The 21,465-nt window shown below is 32.4% G+C and overlaps 1 protein-coding gene across 4 annotated transcripts; it reads left to right on the top strand.

Moving 5' to 3' along the window:
• The first annotated feature begins 1,983 nt into the window (after positions 1–1,983).
• LOC105766307 (alpha,alpha-trehalose-phosphate synthase [UDP-forming] 1) lies at positions 1,984–10,801 on the top strand. Of its 4 annotated transcripts, XM_012585716.2 has the most exons (19): positions 1,986–2,257; positions 4,900–5,060; positions 5,151–5,295; positions 5,390–5,487; positions 5,580–5,968; positions 6,046–6,160; positions 6,242–6,343; positions 6,473–6,623; positions 6,723–6,811; positions 7,242–7,290; positions 7,826–7,926; positions 8,098–8,285; positions 8,613–8,730; positions 8,949–9,125; positions 9,205–9,327; positions 9,415–9,502; positions 9,604–9,734; positions 9,821–9,919; positions 10,134–10,801. In XM_012585716.2, exons 2-19 carry the CDS (start codon positions 4,941–4,943, stop codon positions 10,596–10,598), a joined length of 2,748 nt encoding a protein of 915 aa, XP_012441170.1. In that variant the 5' UTR covers positions 1,986–2,257; positions 4,900–4,940; the 3' UTR covers positions 10,599–10,801. The 4 variants fall into 4 exon arrangements, with proteins under 4 accessions (XP_012441169.1, XP_012441166.1, XP_012441170.1 ...); XM_012585715.2 differs by having other exon boundaries at positions 1,984–2,257; positions 4,900–5,295; positions 9,604–9,710; XM_012585712.2 differs by having other exon boundaries at positions 1,985–2,257; positions 4,900–5,295.
• The last annotated feature ends 10,664 nt before the right edge of the window (positions 10,802–21,465 follow it).

Genomic DNA, 21,465 nt, shown 5'->3' with positions numbered 1-21,465 from the left:
CGAGTTTTTGGCAGAATTATTATTTTTGGCGTTTAAATCTTTCTTTAAATTATTCCAAAAGTTTAATGGGTACTTAACATTGAGGTATTCAATTTTCAATTCTTTGTGTAGATGACGATCAAAGAAAATCATTTCTGTTGTGCAATCGTGTATGTTGGATTTCCTTTTTGATAGACATCCACTTAATAATAAAATATTCATAATAAGCTTATCGTTATTTTTATTATTATTTTTCATCACACTGTCATTATTATTGTTGTATTTAAGGTTGTTGAAACCAAATCAAATCAATTGATCGAACTGGCAATTAACTGATATAGGGTCCGAAATAAAGAAAAAAATCTGTTAACTAGACTAACTGTCAATCTTTCAATTTTTTATCAAATAAGTCATATTTAAAAGGAAAAGTTGACGGGTCATTAATTGAGTAACGGTCAGTATTATATTATTCTCTGATGTAACATTCCATGTATACTTAATTATTAGTGAGACTATTTTTGTTTTATATACTATTACATCAACAAATAATATTAATATTATCTTTACCCTTTAATATTAACTCTTATTGTTCTCTTATTTATTACTATGTTTCCACTTTTAGTGGTCTATGATTATATCTTTTATTTTCTTTATGTTTGCATTCGTTTCGGGGAATGCAACAAATCTAGTTGGACAAACTTCTAAACGCTTCCATTGATTCTTTATTTCATAATCACCATCTCAAATATATATATATTTCAAATCAGAATCTATCTATTCATGTTGCCATGATTAATCTCCCATTATAATAAACATAATATAATAAATAAATCGTAGTAAAATATACTTAAAGATCTTTAACATCATCATCATCACCCACGTATAAAATGATTACATAGTGTCCACAGGCCTCAATTGAAGACTGAAATTGCAATAGCTCTAGAAGGCAATCGGCAACTACTTGAGCAGCAGATTTGGAGTGATCGTATTATAAAATAAAAGAAACCCGTGCTGATAACGTGTTATAAAATAAAAAGACAAAAAGTAAAGAACAAAAAAATAGGAGAGTAAAGAGAGAGCGCATTTTATTGATCAATCGGAATCACATACAATGCTTCTCCAAAGTGTATATTTATAATCATAAGAAGTATAAATGAAATATGACTCTACTTCTAATTACTATTAAAATTTTAAGTACATCAAAACTTATCTTGATCTTGATGGATATCTACTTAATAATAAAATATTCATAACAAGCTTATCTTTTTTCATCACACTGTCATTCTTGTATTTAAGGTTGTTGAAACTAGATCAAATCGATTGATTGAACCGGAAATTAATTGACATACGGCCCAAAGTAAAGAAAAATCACTTAACTAGACTAACTGTCAATCTTTTAATTTTTTTATCAAATAAATCATATTTAAATGGAAAAGTTGACGGGCCATTAATTGATTAACTGTCAGTATTATTCGCTGATGTACTATTCTATGTATACTTAATTATTAGTGTGGCACTTTTTTATTTTATATGCTACTATATCAACAAATAATATTAATATTATAAAATCCAACAAAAGAAATGAAAAATTTAGAAAAATATAAAAATTAAAATATAAAATTCAATACTAATTTTAGTTTCACCACTACTAATTACTATATATCTAATTTCACAATTACAATCATTAATTTCATTATCAATACTAATTTTCATCTCACCGAAACTGACATCAAAAGAACCATTAGCTTTTGTATAAGAAAGATAAACATTTGAGGTGAATTTTTTTTCTTTTCCGAAGGAAAGTGAATGCCAGACGGGATGGGTACGGGGAAGTGGCTAGCACGGTAGTATCGTCTCATCAGGTCAGGTGATTTTGACCAACCCAAAGGAATATGTGAGATAAATAATTTTTAAAAGGACCCACAAATGGAAGGTTACCAAGTCCCAACCTTCACTGCATGAATGACAAATTTATGCCTTCACTCTCAAAATTCCCTCACTCACCACCAATCCACCACTCTGTCTTTCTCTCTCTCTCGCCACCACAACCAATAATTCCAACGCAACTCCACACTTGCCTTCAATTTGCAGACTAAACAACAAACCCAACATGCAAATCTTTCTTCTCATCGACTCATTTCATATTTATTATGCTTCTTTTCAATAAAACTCATCTTTTCTTTGCTCATTTTCATCCTTCTTCTTAACCAACATAAGGTGTTCTATCCATTTCCCCTCAACCAAATCAATGCAGCAGAACCAGATTTCCTCTTAGATTGTAAGTAATGCCATTTACATCCTTACGATCTGTAGCATTAATTCATACTCTCTCTTTTCTTAATTCTTTTCAGAGGATCGTATTCTATTTATACGTAGGATATAAGTGATGGTCTTCTGATTTTCGTTTCTTATATGTTTCGCTTCTATTGTTTACTTAAAGGTGTAGTGACAAAATGTTGGGTGAAACTACCTTTCAACTCCCTCGATTTAATCCTTTTATCATTAGAAAAAATATAATTGAATATATTTCATGGATTGATTTAATCCTTTTATACATTCACCCAAAATGTCATGTCTTTATATGTTGTCTCGTTTGTATAAACCATGAATGAGTTATTAATTTGATGATTAAATCATAAATTTCCGTGATTATAATTATATATATATATATAGTTGCTAAATTGAATATAATTCATGCCTCATATCTAGCTGTTATATTCGAATATCAATAAATAGTTAACCTAGTAAATGACTCTTATAGCCAAAAACTGTTTTCTTTTAATAGGTATAATGATTTATTCGGGTTTTTTAACTCTTAAACTTATATTATTTGTCAAATTACTACAAAATGAATGAAAAAGTTAATGTTTGTTAACTTTTCTGACATAGTATTCATGCGGTAGTCTACATTTTTGCAATATCAACAATTAATTAATTTTAAAATTAAAAATATTTTTATAATATTTTTGTATCTTTTATAATTTTTATAATTTAAAAATTAATTAATTGCTTCTATGGTATTCACGTATGTTACATCATTAAAATTAACAAACGTTAATTTTTTATCTATTTTGAGGCGATTTGATAAATAATGTAAATTCAAGGACTAAATGAGACGAAAAATAAAATATATAAATTTAATTTTATTTACAAAATTAAAAGGTCAAATAAATCATTATACATTTTCGATATTATTTTTGGTATTAAAGAAAATCTTCATATAGAACCTAATAAGATTATACCAAATTTGACTAACTAAAATTTGCATTCAGGTGGTTTAATAGTGATAACAACAATAGTACCCAAAATTGGTAATGATGATAGTAACCGCTAAGGAAACTTTATTATTATTATTATTATAGAGAAAGTAAATAAGTAAATATGAACGCCTATTATTTTCTATTTATCTAATATCTTATCAGCTTTATTAATTTTTATAGTGCAGTCGCTTTCTAAAAAGATATTAATATGTAATATTTCTCTAAAATTCAAGGCGTAGTTGTTAAATATAGATAAGTTAAAATTATATTAATTTTTTATTTCATTATTTCGAAAATAAAATATTTATCTTTATATTATAAAGTAAAAAAGTGTTTCAGTTAAGTTCAATTCATTACCATTTATTTCCTAAGAAACATGTATTACTACCATTTTTTTAAATTTAATCATCTAAACTAAATCTACAATTAATAAGAAAAGATGTAAAATTTGGACCAACAAAAGGTGTAAGAAAAAACAGAAGAACGTTTCCAAAGTGCTTTCCTTGCCGAATTCTTTTATGGTAATCATTCCAACACCGTCTTAAATTAGGTGGTAGATTTGATATGTCCCATTTTCTTACATCTTCCGAGGTTTTGCATTTACTTATTTTCTCTGTTTTCTTTTTCTTTTTCCTGATTAATAATTTATTTCTCATTTCAGTTCCATATTATTACATCTCACTGGCACCCTGCATGGCTATCTTCATATAAAGATTTCACGAGAATTGTGTTTCATCCTTAATCTTTTCTCTCTCTCTTTATTATGTTAAAATCTTAAATCTCTCCAACCCCACAACCAAGACTCAAGAAATCTCCTTCTCTTTCATTTCTTATCTAATTCTTTTGCTGTCTCAGTCTTCAAGCAAGAGTTCATATTTTGTGTAGCAAAGCTTAACTTGGCCAACTTTGAGTAGAACAAATTTTGGGATTTTATTTTTCTTTTGCTTGGTAGATTTGATCTTAAAGGTTATATTGATTTTCTTTTTCTTGCTTCACCATATAATATACATACTTACAAGGGGGAAGGGGATTGAAGATTCGAACCATGAACCTAATTTTATTAAGATTTCAAATCAACAGAAGTCTTGTCATTGAACAAGTGGCTTGATGGACATATATATATGTGTGTGTGTGTGTGTGTGTGTGTGTGTGTGTGTGTGTGTGTGTGTGTGTGTGTGTGTGTGTGTGTGTGTGTGTGTGTGTGTGTGTGTGTGTGTGTGTGTGTGTGTTGCTTTAAGTGTGTTAAGATTATGTTAAGGTTGATTCTCTTAGTTTAATTTGAAACTTTCAATGTTTTACTTTATGCATGGAATAGACTGGGTTTTTTTTGGAGATATTGAATATATTTGTTTTAGTTATATGATGTTGTTTTTACAATTTTTTATATTGGTGTTTGTTCTGAATGAAAGAAATCTTGGGTTTAGTTATTACAACAGTTTTTTTTTTTTTTTGCATCAATTTTTTTGTATCCCATTTTATATGTCATCATTTCCTATGTTTTTCTCCTTTGTTCTCGAGGTATTTGAATAACACTGTGTATTTAGGCAATTATAAGTTTATATCTGCAGTGAAAATCTTATTAGCTAGCTGTTGGTACATAATCATTGGCCTCTTAATCTTTTTGATTGCTATGTTTTAATTTACTAAAATACAAATGCAGACATTAAACCGGCATTGGTAGTCGATTTCGAGACCGAGCCTATGCCTGGAAACAAGTACAATGGTAATTCAAACCATATTCCGACTCGTGTTGAACGTCTCTTGCGAGAAAGAGTGTTGAGTGAGCAAAGGAAGAGCATTAGAGCTTCACAGTCGAATGAGGTGAGTGATAATCATAAGGGGGATGAAGTATCTGAGAATGGCCAGTGTTATCGAGAAGGTGACAACTCAGGTGTTGCTTTTGTCAAACAGTACTTGGAAGAGGCTGGAGCTGCAAGGCCTTTCGGGCAACGACTTCTGGTAGTCGCGAATAGGCTTCCTGTTTCTGCGGTCCGGAGAGGTGAAGACTCATGGTCTTTGGACATAAGTGCTGGAGGTCTAGTGAGTGCTCTCTTGGGTATGATATCGACTACATTGTCTACTTGGTTCATATGCCAACATTGCTACATTTTCCATTAAAGGAATCTAATGATTCTAGATGAAATTTATAGGTGTGAAGCAGTTTGAGGCAAGGTGGATTGGATGGGCCGGTGTAAACGTCCCTGATGAGATTGGACAAAAGGCGCTTACTAAAGCATTAGCTGAAAAGGTAGTTAGTTGCAATTCAAACTTTCTTCTTAGGAAACAATTTGATTATATGTGACAGAGACCGATTTAGATCGAATGCACTTACCCTCGCAGCGGTGTATCCCAGTCTTCCTTGATGAAGAGATTGTTCATCAGTACTACAATGGTTATTGCAACAATATTTTGTGGCCTCTCTTTCACTACCTCGGACTTCCACAAGAAGATCGTCTTGCTACAACGAGAAGTTTCCAGTCCCAGTTTGCAGCATACAAGAAAGCGAATCAAATGTTTGCAGATGTCGTAAATGCACACTATGAAGAGGGCGATGTTGTATGGTGCCATGACTACCACCTCATGTATCTTCCGGAATGCCTTAAGAAATACAACACGAAAATGAAAGTCGGTTGGTTTCTCCATACACCATTCCCTTCTTCGGAAATTCATAGGACACTGCCATCCCGATATGAACTTTTGCGTTCTGTACTCGCGGCTGACTTGGTCGGGTAAGTTCTGCTGCTTTTTTACGGACTTTAAATCGCTTGATTGACTATTAATGTACTTCCTTCGTTGCCTGTTCCAGTTTTCATACCTATGACTATGCCAGACATTTTGTGAGTGCTTGTACTCGAATTCTAGGACTTGAAGGGACACCTGAAGGGGTTGAGGATCAAGGGAAGCTGACCCGTGTTGCTGCAGTATGTTCAGATTCTTATATGTTTTCACTTAATTGTTCCTACGCCTTTATTTTTCAGTTCTTTAATTGCTTGAAACTTCAGTTTCCTATTGGGATCGACTCGGATCGGTTCATACGAGCTCTTGAGCTTCCTCAGGTCCAAGAACACATCAAAGAATTGAAAGAACGGTTTTCTGGCCGAAAGGTAGATGCTCATTTACCTTATATGGCATTTTTATGCACTTGAATTTCTTCATTACCTTATGTCCGACACTCACATTCAAATTCAAGTAACATAGTTGTTGTCTGTGTGCTTGTTTTTTTGACTTTCCAGGTAATGCTTGGAGTTGATCGTCTTGATATGATTAAAGGAATTCCTCAAAAGCTGCTGGCATTCGAAAAGTTCCTCGAGGAAAATCCGTACTGGCGTGATAAAGTTGTTTTGCTGCAAATTGCAGTGCCAACAAGAACTGATGTTCCTGAGTGTACGTTCCTTTCTTTCTCTTGTTTCGATTTGTGCTCCAATACCGTTTTTTAATATGTTTGCCTTAATGTGATTCTTTGTTTCTCACTGTTGTTAACAGACCAGAAACTTACAAGCCAGGTTCATGAAATCGTTGGACGTATTAATGGCCGATTTGGAACATTGACTGCTGTTCCAATACATCACCTGGTCTGTCTTTTTCATCCAAAAATGATACTTAATGCGCTTGATATGTTTTCTTTATATTTTAGCTTCATCCATACTTCGATTCAAATCATTTTCCATGTATGATTTCTGAGTAGTTGAATAGTCTCCTTTTCCTTTGGACTTACAGTAAACTCAAAGATTTATCATAATCTGTTTGTATGCCCCAAATGTTGAATCATTACTAAAATGAATTATTGTACTTATAATGAGTCAGATTTCAGGTTGTGTATATATGTTGTAACCTGAAATGAATGTTTCTTAATGTGTTATAATTGAAGCCTTGTATGATCATCTGTTTCTTGGTTTCATCTATGGGTTTCTACAGATGTTAGAAGTTTGGACTGTATGTTTTCTTTGTTTTCATGGATTTTAATCACTGGGGAAATCTTCTATATCTTTTCGGTGTTTACAGGACTGTTCGCTTGACTTTCATGCACTATGTGCATTATATGCTGTTACAGGTACTGGTTCAATCACCAATGAGCTTTTCGAAATTAAGAGTCATTCTTCTGAATTTTAAGTTGCATTCTATGTGATCCTATGTCAATTGGTTTCGTTTCTGCTGTACTTGCATCTTCAGTTAGTACTTAAGGTGCGAACATAGATCCTGGTTTCACTTCAGTATATACTTATTATGTTTTGGGACATTAAAGAATCATATATTGCCTACTGTTCTTCAGAAACTTCCTTTGAATGCTGCATTTAGAGATTCTATTATGAAGTTATTGTTGTTGCCATTAATACTAGCTTTATCCATCACATTTTCCATGCATTGGAACTTGTTCATGTACAATCCCGTAACCTGAAATGTTGATTGATTACGATCACAGAGTTAGCAAGCGTGCCAATAGAATCATTCAACTTCCTTTAATTGTTTCTTGGTTGTCCATTAATCATTCAATCGCGTAACTCAGAATGTCATGAGCTTTTACTAATTTGTTCTAGAGAATGGTTCTTAGTACTAAAATATTCATTAAATTCGGTTATTCACTGCAGATGTAGCACTTGTGACATCTTTACGGGACGGCATGAACCTCGTCAGTTACGAGTTTGTTGCTTGCCAAGAGGCGAAAAAAGGGGTCCTCGTTCTCAGTGAAGTAATTACTTGCTAGTTTTAATGTTTTTGTACCATGCTTTTTGGGGTTGAATGAAAGTAGTTTCCACCGAACTTGATTTTCTTGCTACATAGACTCCTTATATGGTAATGAACATTCTTGCTTTTGAAGTAACAGTTATAATGCTTTCAATATCCTTGATGTATCTTGCAGTTTGCTGGTGCTGCACAATCTCTGGGTGCTGGTGCGGTCTTAGTGAATCCTTGGAACATCACTGAAGTGGCTGCTTCGATCGGCCAAGCTTTGAACATGCCGGCCGAAGAAAGGGAAAAACGACACTGCCATAACTTTCATCATGTGACAGAGCATACAGCTCAAGAATGGGCTGAAACATTTGTAAGGTATGCATACAATTCGAAATATATCTTTCAGTTTTCTTTTTCTTGTATTAGAGTTCCGAAACTCTCTACAATATGTCCGTTTGCCTTTGTAACCAATGTTCGGTTAGGTTGGAATCTTTATCATGGTAAGTATTTGACTTGCTCATTTTGGCAAATTTATTTAGTATTATCCCATATTAGTTGATGAAGTTTGGAATTGCCAAATTCAGCCTCCGCGTCTCGGACATTTGCTTGTAGCTTAGGTGCCTTAATAAGAATGTAAAAGCTAGAGATTATTTGAACTAATTCTTTCTGTTCAATCCTAAGATATTATCATTGTAATTGCAGTGAACTGAACGATACGGTTGTCGAAGCACAACTAAGGTCAAGCAAAGTGCCTCCAGAGCTTCCACAAAACGATGCAATGGAATGTTATTTGTTGTCTAGCAATCGACTGGTAATACTGGTATGATCGGTTAATCTAAAACCTGTCATCCTAAAAAAATGCCCCTCAGGTCGTAAAAAGATTTACTCAAAGTCTGCAAGTATATGATACATGTCAAGCCATAGGACTTACGAGGATTTTTGCCACATTTCTTATTGTATCGATATCAATAAATCCACTGTGCTAAGTTGAGTATGCTTGCCATGTTTACCTCATCTTTGGGATGGTCTGAAACTCAGGGTTTTAACACAACATTAACCGAACCAGTGGATACTCCTGGGAGTAGAGGTGATCAAATCAAAGAAATGGAACTTAAATTGCATCCGGCGTTGAGAGAACCCTTAACAGCCCTCTGTAATGATCCGAAGACAACAATTGTTGTCCTCAGTGGGAGTGACAGATGTGTCTTGGATAAGGTATGCTAGGATTTATATCTTTCTTCCTGGTCTAAGCCCCAGTTCATCCTCCACTGAAACCAACTGATTGCTCTCGCAGAACTTTGGAGAGTATAACCTGTGGTTGGCTGCAGAAAACGGAATGTTTCTACGACATACAAAGGGAGACTGGATGACGACAATGCCGGAACACTTGAATTTGGAATGGATTGATAGTGTGAAGGTAACCAAATTGTACTTGCACAAACACTTCATCAAGTTTCTCTTTTCCATCTGCCTCTTCTAACAAAAGCCAATGGCATGTTGGCAGCATGTTTTTGAGTATTTCACTGAAAGAACACCGAGATCACATTTCGATTTCCGGGATACATCGCTTGTATGGAATTACAAATATGCAGGTACTCAGCCTGTTTTGTTTCCAAGCTTCATCTCAGATCAATTCCAACCGTGTTTGTCCAATCCTTCCTCATGTTTTCCTCTCATGTTACTTTGTCTGTAGATATTGAATTCGGAAGACTTCAAGCAAGAGACATGCTGCAACATCTCTGGACTGGACCAATTTCTAATGCATCTGTCGATGTCGTTCAGGGAAGCCGATCGGTTGAGGTACGAGCAGTTGGCGTTACAAAGGTAACTGCCTATTCACCATACACATACTTTTAGTAGCAGTTTTGGAGATGCATGCTTACCCGTATGATAACTTCGTTTTAAACCAGGGGGCAGCCATTGATCGTATTTTAGGAGAGATTGTTCACACTACATCGATGACAACTCCGATCGACTATGTTCTTTGCATCGGACATTTCCTGGGGAAGGTAACCTTCTCATCAATCTTTGCTTCATGCAAATTCATATTCAAATCATTTGAACAACTTAGAGGTGTGGTTATCTTTGTTCTAGGATATTGAACAAATAGATCTAATTGAGGTGTAGTTATTTACGTAGCTTCGACTCTTCACTTTTCTTGAAGTACTCGTGTCCGTCACCTATAACCTATATCGATGTGATCATTTTTCATCACTTCACCAGGATGAAGATGTTTACACCTTTTTCGAACCCGAGCTGCCTTTCGATGCATTGAGCATAGCAAGAAGCAAGCCATTTGATGGACCACGGTTATTACCTGCTGAAAGAAGTCCTCCATTGAAGCTCCCAGCAAGCAAAAGTGGAGCTAAATCATCATTACATAAAATGACACAACCACCATTCCCGGCTCCCGATAGAAGAACTAGTAGTTATTATAGCGGTGAGAGTTTGCGGAGGCATCCGTCGGTGCCAGAAAAGATCTCATGGAGTGTGCTTGATCTCAAAGGAGATAACTACTTCTCCTGCGCTGTTGGACGGACTCGGACTAGTGCTCGATATTTGCTTGGTTCGTCAGATGATGTTGTCTCATTCCTGAATAGACTAACGAATGCCTCTTCTTCAAGTGACTTGGTGTTTGGAACAGATTCGCTGCACTTACATCCAACACATATTCGTACATCAGTATAAGGTACCATCCATCGAATATATGAAAACTTTAGGGAGGGGAAGAGTATAAGCGTATCGGGAACATACCATATCTGAAACTTTTGTTTTGAGTCCAGATAACTTGGTTGAATATATTGGAAGAGGAGTAAGTTTTATTTGCAAGGCACAACCAGAAAACAAACTATTCTATAAACATTTATTATACAAGTTTCCTTTTATAAAAATTTATATTATTGTTGTGCACTGCCAATATTTAATGGGTTATTTTTATTAATGAAAAGCATTTTATTGTTTTTTAAAAATTTATTTGTCAATAATATAAAGGCATATAAAACCTTTTCTGTAAAAACTTTATGACAAATTATACAGTGTATTTATTCATTGTACATTTATATATCAGTGCAAGAACGGTACTATGAGGTTGTTTACCGACAAAGGAACCTAGAAGAAATTTTTGCAGCAAAAAAAGGCATGTCAAATTTGTAGTTTGTTATTTTTGTATTAACTAGTGTTCATGGTTACGGTTTTTTTAAGTTAATTAGGCTGGCATTGATATTGTTGTTAGTACAAGAAAACTTAGGCTCAAACATGTTGAAGCACATTTATCTTCCTATTTAAAAAAAAAGGGACGATATGCAAATGCAAGATCGAGAAACGTTCTATTAATAGACTTAAACAATACTTGTTTTTTAACAATGATGATATTGTTTAAATATTAGTTAAACATGTTTTTGTTCAGTATTATGACTAAAATATTTGGTCGAGTCTTTCTAAATTAAAAGTTGTGTCATTAAATTTAATAATTATTTTCAAATATAAGATGAACTTGAAAAGTAATATCTTTTAAAGAGTTTTAAGCAGATGGTAGTTCACTTAAAACTTTATTCATTCTAATCAAATTTTTACTACAAAAGTTTTTTTTGTTCTTTTCATGAATATATATGTAAGTGTACAAGAATAGTCAACTAACTTTGTACTTGGTTTTATTTTAGTTATCTAACCATTAATGTTTTGATTTAATAACTTAATTTTTAAAATTAAATATTTTAGTCGGCCTCATATTATTTGTCGTTTACTTATTAACGAAAGTTTATCATGGGATTTTTTTACCTAGTAGTAATTTATCCCTATAATATTTATAGATTTTACTAATTTGATCTTAAATTTATAAAAATCTTTTCAATAAAAATTAAAAATATTTAAAATATATAAATTATAAATTATAAATAAAAATTAAAACATATGTATTAAAGATTCAAAATATATATTAAAACAAAACCACACAATATTCCCTCTTTGATTCCCTTTGAGACTACTGTTAAGTTCCTTAAAGTTGTTATTATTAGGTAAATTACAGTGGAATTACAAATTATTAATTTCTATTTTAGTCATTTAATTATAAAAAAATTATAAAACGGTTACTTAATTAATGGGATTTAAGTTTTTGTTTTTATATTTGTTGTTAAAATGTAAATGGAAGAATGACATGAATTTTCACGATCTCCTAATTTCCAGCTAAGATTAAATAAATAAAATGGGACTTAAAACCCTACTCCTTTTGTTGGAAAAATGGTTTAAAAAAGTATTTTAAGCATAATGGAAGATTAATTTAAAAAAACCCAATCAAAGTGATCAAAACTCGATTTGATTCAAAAATTTAAAAATTTTGAATCTTGAGTTAACCGAATAAGTAAACTCAAATAAATAATTCATGTTTCGAGTTCGAATCGAGTTAAATTTTATAATTTAAATAATTCTAACAACATATTGGTGTAAATAGTATTTTAGTCCCTATCAATTTTGAAAATAAGCAAATTGGTCTCTCTTAACAAAAAATTACAAAAGAAAATCAAAATTTATATTTTTAAAAATATATAATAATTTTTAAAAATCTAAAAAATATATAAAAGAAGTTAAAATTTAAAATTTTCTAAAATAATAATTTTTGGAATTTAAATAAGTTAATTAATAATTCAAGGTTTCAAATTAATATACTCTAACATGAAATTAGTTATACTGTAACAAGATTTTAATTTGACATTTTTAATTTTTTTAATTTCACTCGATTCGATTCGGCTCGAATTTTATTTTACTCGACTCGAATAAAAAAATTCAAATCGAGTTAGGATGACAAAATATGACTCATCAACTTGATTAACTTGAAATTTTTTCACTTGATTCGACTCGATTCGATTAAATATTCACCCCTAAAAACCAAGCCTTGTAATATTTATAGCAATAAACTTTTAACTGAAAATGTATTGTATTTTGTACGATACGGTCTAAGTCGATCCTGCTTTTTACCGAACAACCTTCTTCGCTGTCCCTGAACCCCAAATTGCTTTGATTATGGACTCAAACAAAGTAAACCAAGTGCACAAAAAAATTGTTCTTAACTTTCAGTGGGAATGTTAAATCTCTCAAGATAATCGGAAACTACAAGTTTTCACAAAAAATATAATTTATTCTTGAAAATAAATTACCACAATTTTCTGAAAAAATAACGACGATTGTATGTTAAATACTTTAGCCCATAGCCCTTATTTATAGAAAAACAATACAAGAGTTCTGCTTAAACAAGGTGTAATTAAATAATAATATTTTAATAGAAAATATGAATTCTACTGCAAGTAGAATACATAGGGGCAACGACTTCCTAAGGAATATTAGGGCTCCACCTTGCTAATTAACTGGGCTTGAGTCTTTCATGTATTAGATAAAAATTATATGTGTTATCTAAACTTTTATCCAATATTTATAATTAATCCAATTTAATAACTATTTTCTATTTTCCAAATGTTATTTGTTTAATTAAATTAATTCCCAAATAAATTCTTTTCTTAGTTCCATTAATATTATGATAGTTGTACTATATTAAAATCTATATATGAGAATCTATCAAGAAATATATATATTTAATTGTTTTATTCAACAAATCCACAACTTTGTTTTAGTACAAGGCAAAAGCGAGAGCAGTTAATGGGTTAGTGCCGGAAATATTAGAGCCACTCGTCGAAGTTTGCATTGCCGCTCTCCAGATGAAAAAGGTCCATTGGGTGGTAACCTTGTGTCGTTAGTCGATTCTGATGTGAAAGGCAGCAAATATCTTTCCATAGCGGCTCTATCTCCCAGCGAACAATGACTTTTCAAGAGATGATTGAGGACAATCTTTTGTTTGTTGTTATGATAACTTCACGAGAAATGCGAGTAGATTCCAATTTAACCAGGAGGTGTCGGAGAAGAACCAGTCGTCAATTTTGGAGTCCGTACGAAGACACAAACTTGTAATAAGAGATGTTGAGTTTTCCGACCCTATTATTCCAATGGCTCCCACAAACATACATGTTCTATGGTTGACTAGAAAGCAAAGGTCAATGTTACAACTGCTCTTGACATTCAAGTGGTGATTCATCGCAGGAGTGCGACTGAAATTGGTTACCAACTTACTACCAACCAATACGTTTGTGTGAACTTGTTTGTGCAAAGGACCATATTGATAAGTCATAGTTACGAACATCCAACAAAAGTCCACACATTTTAAAACTTTATTAGGATCTGATTTTGTGCCAAAAAAAGCATATTTGATTTATGTGTTTCCTTATCTACCAAGAAAATAATCAAATTTTTTCTTAATAAGATCCATCGGTTCTTTATGTTGGTAACCAAGATAATTCACCCACTGTAACACCCATTCCCTAAAGTGAGGAAAGGTTTCGCTATCAACTCGTAGGCCTAGTTTCAAGCCAAACCAAACAATGCGTGCAAATGTGCCTATTTGGAATAAATTATCAAACGTTTTTTGTTCTACATGGCATATTGGGCATATGTTATCAAAGCCTAACATTCAAGTAATATCATGATCATGCTTGCTAAAGTGTAAATGATGTTGGTAAGTATATGAATTAATTTATCAATTTGAAAAAGATGGTAATTAATGGACACATTATTTGAATGGTGCATGTTTAATTTCTTAATAATTGAATTAGAAATGATATTTATCAATATTATTACCTTGCATAACCCCTAAATATGGTGTTTGCATTGAAACCTTGAAGTTAATTAAACATAAATATATGTAAAAGAAACTAAAAGGTTAAAAGTGAGATATCATAGTCTATAGATTTCGGGTTAGGAAATTGTCAAATTGGCATGGGTCCACCGTAACATTCCTTAGCATTGGATGATCATAAGTTAGGGAGAAGCAATTTTTCTAGCCCGTCATGTCATTGTGATTAAAACTTGTGTTATGCTGCTTTACATTCTGTGTTAACATTTTTAGTTGTTGTGCAAACTTAGTTAATTTTAGTTAGAATAGTTAGTTAATTCATATTCACTTTTATTTAACTTCATCACCAACTTGTTAATTGATAAATTCACAATTATTGTCTTACATATACAGTCCCTGTAGAGACGATAATTCTATACTTACTACTTTATTACTTGTTGACGATTGTGTACACTTGCACACCATTCGATAATCCTATGACACTTATTTGATTTTGATTTGATTTTTAAATGTACGTAAGCCTGTACAAAACTTGAGAAACGTATCACTCCAAACCTGACCTAGACTTTATGACAAGATCTGGAGACGTTACTGCAATTTATAAAAAAAATCCAGGATTCGTTTGACTTGTAAAACATTTCTAGCTCTTGTTAAGGAAAATTCAAGTTTGTTTGGAGAAAATACCTTTCTTAAATATTTTGATAAATTTGTTGATTATTTACTTGTAAAACACTTACGTTGCAGCGGAAATTCTTAGTTGAGTCTAGTTCTGGAAAATACGGTTTGTTATTGAAAAATCTAACCTTTTGCAGATCAAATTTTTACCAACCAATATCATTAAAACAAATTAAAGCAGAAAATAAAACCCAAACTTAAAAACAGTCCCAAAAGTCTAAAAACAGTCCAAAACAAATTAGACCAAAATAAAATAGCATAATTAACAGAAAGTTGATTAACCGAGCTCCCGTCACCAACCCGTCCTAAGTTTGGGGGTTACCTGAAAGTAACAGACAAGTAGAGAATAGGCTTCGAAGCTCAGTAAGTAACATATCATATAATCAACAGAATTGTTTTCAGACATATCTCAAAAGCAAAAATAGTGCCAGAACATAATAGATGCAAATTTACAATCCTACCCCTATCCGCTACACACCATTTCCGACCATCCCAACACACCAAATAGAGTGTTAAATACCCATCCAGCCCTACACACCGCTTAGTGTCAGTATGACACTTTTTAGAATCTTTGCAGCTTAGCTGCCAAATAATGAGGCAACTCATCACCCATTACAGAAATTTATATGGCTGAGCCACCAGATACGACAGATTTATAACTGCCTACACTTCCTCCGTATACACAAATCACATCCCAAATGCACATAAAAAATTAAAAACTAACAGAATATACATGTCATACATGCTCTCAAAATAGAACCAATTCATGATAGACGATAAACAGATCAAACTTACCATTTTACAGATCATATTGAGCTAACAACATACTAAACATGCATACACATATCGAATTTTATGGTAACAAAATATCAGAAACCGTGTTTTATACCTTAATTTATATCATATGGACCTCATGGAAGGCCTACGTTCAACCCAAACGACGCTTATAGCCCTAGGGTAAAATTTTAGTTTTTGGGCCCACACGCCCACATGGCCTACTTGGCCAATCCTTGTGGCCCATACGACTTGACACTAGGTCTCACACACGCCCGTGTGACCCACACAGTCCAACACACGACCTAGCACACGGCCGTCTGACATCGACAACCCCAATTTTTTACTTTCACCGTTCGCTATTTTCTCGGGTTTTTGTTACACACCTTGGCTGATTTCGATGCAAAAACACCCACAAAACTCTAAAAACCTGAATTCAGTAATCACATGGCTGAATGGATTTGAAAGACAGCAGAGTTACGAGCAAGATAGAATTGGTAAATAGAAGAAAGGAAGAAAAACCATGATTGAACTTGAGTTTGTTTGGGGGAAATTAACATAAAGGAACTGCAAGAAAACAAAACATAAAGAAATAAGAGAAGTGGAAAAAACAAAACAAACGTGAAAGAATGGGAACAGATTTTGGGGAAACAAAACAAAATAAAATAACAGTCTTTTAATAATATCATACTATTTTATTTTAAAACAAAAATCAAATCCTAACCAACCTCTCACCTGGTAACTTATCATCTTTTCAAGAGTTTTAATTCAAATCAAACACCACTAATTAGGCAGCACACAAAGAATTAACAAAAAAAAAATAATTTCAATTTTGCTCATGTAGGGACTTAAACACAGAATCAAATGGTAAGCTAACACCTTATCACTAAACCAGCAAGTTCATTCTAACATGAGTTGACCGAAAATAGTATTTAAGCCCAACGAACAGAGATAGGTCTAGGAACAAAAATAACTGAATTTTCCCAAAAAGTGTGACTTGAACCCAAAACCTCAAACATACAATCAAAGTCCTTAACCACTAAAGTAGATACTTATTAATGACATAATTTAACAAATCAGAATTAGATTCTTGGGGCGTTATAGGAAAGGTTTTAAATTGTATCGAATGATTGATATGTTTGAGTTATCCAATTTTTATCTCGAATTATTCATTAAATGTGTGTAATTGTTCTGTTTGTACTATAGCACTCCGTAACTCAGTTCCAGCGATCGGGACGGGCAAGGTGTGTTACACTTTTATTTTCTAAAGAATTAAATATATTTTTCGAAATATGATTTTGTCTATTTCTATTTGAGAAGAGATTTTCATTTTCTCACTAAAAAATAAGAAAATTATTTCTAGTTGTGTTTGATTCGATTTGTTCGAGCCCATACTCAAAATAGTTCATGGTACGAGAATGACAAGGATTTGTTAATCCTAAAACACGGGTGCGAATTCGGTCTAGGGTTCATTGCTATAAATATCACAAACCGAGTCGATTTTCAAAATTTTTATTTTCCGCTATGTAAGAAAATCATTTTCAAACCAATTTTTTTCCAACACATTCTAGCACCCTAGGCTGCCTAGAAACGATGTTTTCTAATCAACATTTTGACCTTATGACATGCCAACCATATCAGACCCTGTCTGAACAACTAATAAGGTAACCAATTTTTCTAATTTCATTATATAATTCAAACTATATTCCATCATTCTCAACTCATTATCATTTCACAATTTCATCACATCATATGTAACACCCCTAACCCATCTCTGTCCCTGGATTAGGGTTATAGAGCATTACCACGCATATCATAACAAATATTAACATTTAACCATTCAAAAATCTCATTAAATAGCATATTATAAATTTCAAATGTTATTCACAACATAAATATAACTATTGACCTTAAATTAGGTTTACAGGGCCTTACAGATAATTCGAGAATAATTAGGGACTAGTTTCAAACAAAAGTTTTTTTTGAAAAATCTAAAAACTTTTGAAAACAGGGGTCACAAGGCCGTGTGACAAAGCCCAGGCCGTGTGGCTAAGGGACATGGACGTGTGGCCAAACCATGTAACTCATTGTGCCTATGTAATCAGGGTCACATGGCCGTGTCGCCAGGCCGTGTAACTCAGTGATGCCGTGTGGAAAATCCTGCATACAAAATAAAGATGACACACGACCATGTGATGTACCCGTGTATGACACACAGCATGTGGCAGCCCGTGTACAAGACCTTGTGGACCTGAAAAACCTTTAAAATCAAGTTATTTCAAACCCTATTCTTGCCCACAAAAACACATCGTTTCAACCTATTTCCACATGCATATAAACACTTGAAAAGACACCTAAAACATGCCAAATTCAATCATCCTAAGCCTAACCAACATGCCTTCATTTGGCAGCACAACTCATATATATAAACAATCAAAACAAATCTTATACTTTCATGTCACAAGTCTATACCAAATGGTTTGTACTTAAACTCAAAAACCATACATTAACTCATGTCAAAACTTACCATTATTCTTCTCATTCAACCACATTCATTTGTACCATAATTCAAACACTTTTGTAAATTTTATACCAAGTGATCAATTAACACACAAAAAACCATAAACACACCATGGTCTAAAACATAATTACATAAAAGCTATTACAAAATATAAACATCATTTAATGAACCTAACCTATACAACTTTTAATACACGGTCAAATAGATTCAAATTTCATCAATTACATGACAAGTTCCAGACCATTTTTGGATTCTCATACTAAACAATGAACAAGCACATTATTAACTAAAACCATACACTGATCGCACGAGTATGAAACACACCACTTGTAGTAAGTACTTAAAACAATACGAGATACTCCTATTACATACCACATATCCCAAAATTAAATATTTTCAAAATCTACCAAAAAGATTTTGGATAGTGTGATATTCGTGTTGATCCAATCGCCCGATTCTGTAAAATGTTTTCTATAAGGAAACAGGAAATGGCACGAGTAAGCTTTAATAAGCTTAGTAAGTTCATGGGTTAAAACAATAAAACTTACCAAATAAACATAATAAATCATTTAATAACAATGGTAATAGACATTAGTCTTGCCAACCACAATCAATCAATGGTGAGTTATACAAATATACAAGTTGCATAATCCGTTCAATCATACGAATTCAATCAATATTAAGTCATGATATAGTATCGGAAATCGAGCAAATAATTATGCAATACAATATACAAGTCATTTAACCATTTTAAATATGCTCGATGAACCATATAATATATTTGAATATGCAGTTATCCACCGAAACATACCAAAACTCTCCAACGAGCCAAACCAATCGAGAACATGCCTTGGCAGTAAGTGCCTAGCCTGCAGGCTAAAATCCCTTCAGATTACACCTCGGTACCAAGTGCCAAGCTCGAAGGCTTTACATTCACCCCCGATAACATGCCAGAAACACTGTAAATATAACACGATAATCCGCAACAAATGTTGGACTCTGGTATATTCAATGGACAGGAATAAATCATGCATCATCATCTCATCTCAAGTCAGACTCGTACAGCGCGCGATATAACCTATTGCATGATAATTGTGTCCTATCATATGTTCATCCGGGCTCAATACAGGTAATCGTATAACATTTTACAATTTAGTTCATTTTCTCAGCCTGTACCAATTTATTATAATTCAATTACATTTATAAATTTATTAACATACCACAACTTAGAAATCAATATAATAATATAAATCATATCTAATTAAATCGTATAAACTTACCAAGGCTAAACTGCAGAGATAAAAAATTTAGGAACTCATTATCAATTTCTCTTTTCCACGATTTTCTCTCGATTCTTGATCTATACGATATTTTATTTCATTTATCAGCCCTAGATATTTTTAAAAAATTAATTTAAAACATATAACTTCTTAGTTTACATTTTACACAATTTCCTATGCTATTACACTTTATTCAATTTGATCCCTAAGACCAAAACATAATTGTTTTCACCAATTAAACCCTATACCCATTCTACCTCCTTCATAATCATCCCAAACCAGCCTTTACATGCTGAAATTTAAAAAGAAAAATAAGCCAAATTTAAATTATTTTCAAGTTAATCCTTAAACTTAAAAACTAACAAAAATCACTTTACAAATTAGTCCAAACTTATTATCAAGCTTCCAACTAAACCATTTTCCATCAAGAATATCTAAGATTCATCAATGACAAGTTTTAAAATATTTAACAGATTTAAAATTGGAGATACGGGTTAGCTGGACCTAGTTGCAACGATTTCAAAAACATAAAAATTATTTAAAACATATTTGGATTTGACTTACATACAATAATTTGGTGTTGGCCGAACTTTAGGAGCTTTTAACCATGGCTTCTCACGCTATGGTTTTTTACATTCGGTGGTGGAAAGCTTAATGGAGGATGATGACCACTTTTTTTTTAATTTTAATTACTTTATTTTATTATTTTAATATTTTAACTAATAAAATTCTAAATTAAACCTTCTAACAACCGTCTATAATGTTAGATTATACTTTAATTACAACATAAACCCATTCATGATTGATAATTAAGCCATTTAGTTAATAATTTCAATAATGAATAACTTTTACACCTTTGACGATTTAGTCTTTTTCTTTAATTATCTAGTCAAACAATAAAATTTGTAAACCGAACCTTCACATACCAAAATAATAACTCGTAAATATTTAATAAAATATTTACGATTTTGGTTTATAGAAACGAGGTCTTTATACCTCATTTTTCGAAACCACTTGACTTTCAGAACAACCACTTAACTTTAACTAATTATTCAAACCGTAAAAATTATTAGGTCAAAATACTATATAATATAATAATTGACTCATAAATATTAAATAATAATATTTACAAACTCATTAGTCTTATTTTTGGTCCTGAAACCACAGTTTCAGACACCACTGGAAAACGGACTGTTACAACTCTCCCTTTTAAGAAATTTCATCCTCGAAACTTTTACCTGAGGATAAATTCGAGTATATTATGAAATCATCAGTACCTTTGCTTTCCATGTAACTACTTCGATACAGTGTTGATGCCACAAAACTTTCACTAACGGTGCGTATTTATTCCGAAATTCATTTACCCCATGAATTAAAATCATTATTGGCTCGTCTAAATATGATAGATAATGATCCGATGATAATCTCAAATAATACAAATTTATCTTCATTTTCTTTATTCAAGCCTATCTCGACTATCTTGTTTTCATTCAGTTCTAGTTAATATAACAGGGTTCTACATTTTTGTCCGTAATAAGCTTCAAACATTGCCATTTATTATGGCAAATAACTGTTATTACAAGCGAATTCTGTCAACGACATATATTCTTCCCAGTTACATTCAAACTTGAG

This window comes from Gossypium raimondii, chromosome 5 (genome assembly GCF_025698545.1).
Source record: "Gossypium raimondii isolate GPD5lz chromosome 5, ASM2569854v1, whole genome shotgun sequence".
NCBI lineage: Eukaryota > Viridiplantae > Streptophyta > Magnoliopsida > Malvales > Malvaceae > Gossypium > Gossypium raimondii.
The sequence above is the reverse complement of the archived record's forward strand: the minus strand, read 5'-3'. Positions and strand labels throughout refer to the sequence as shown.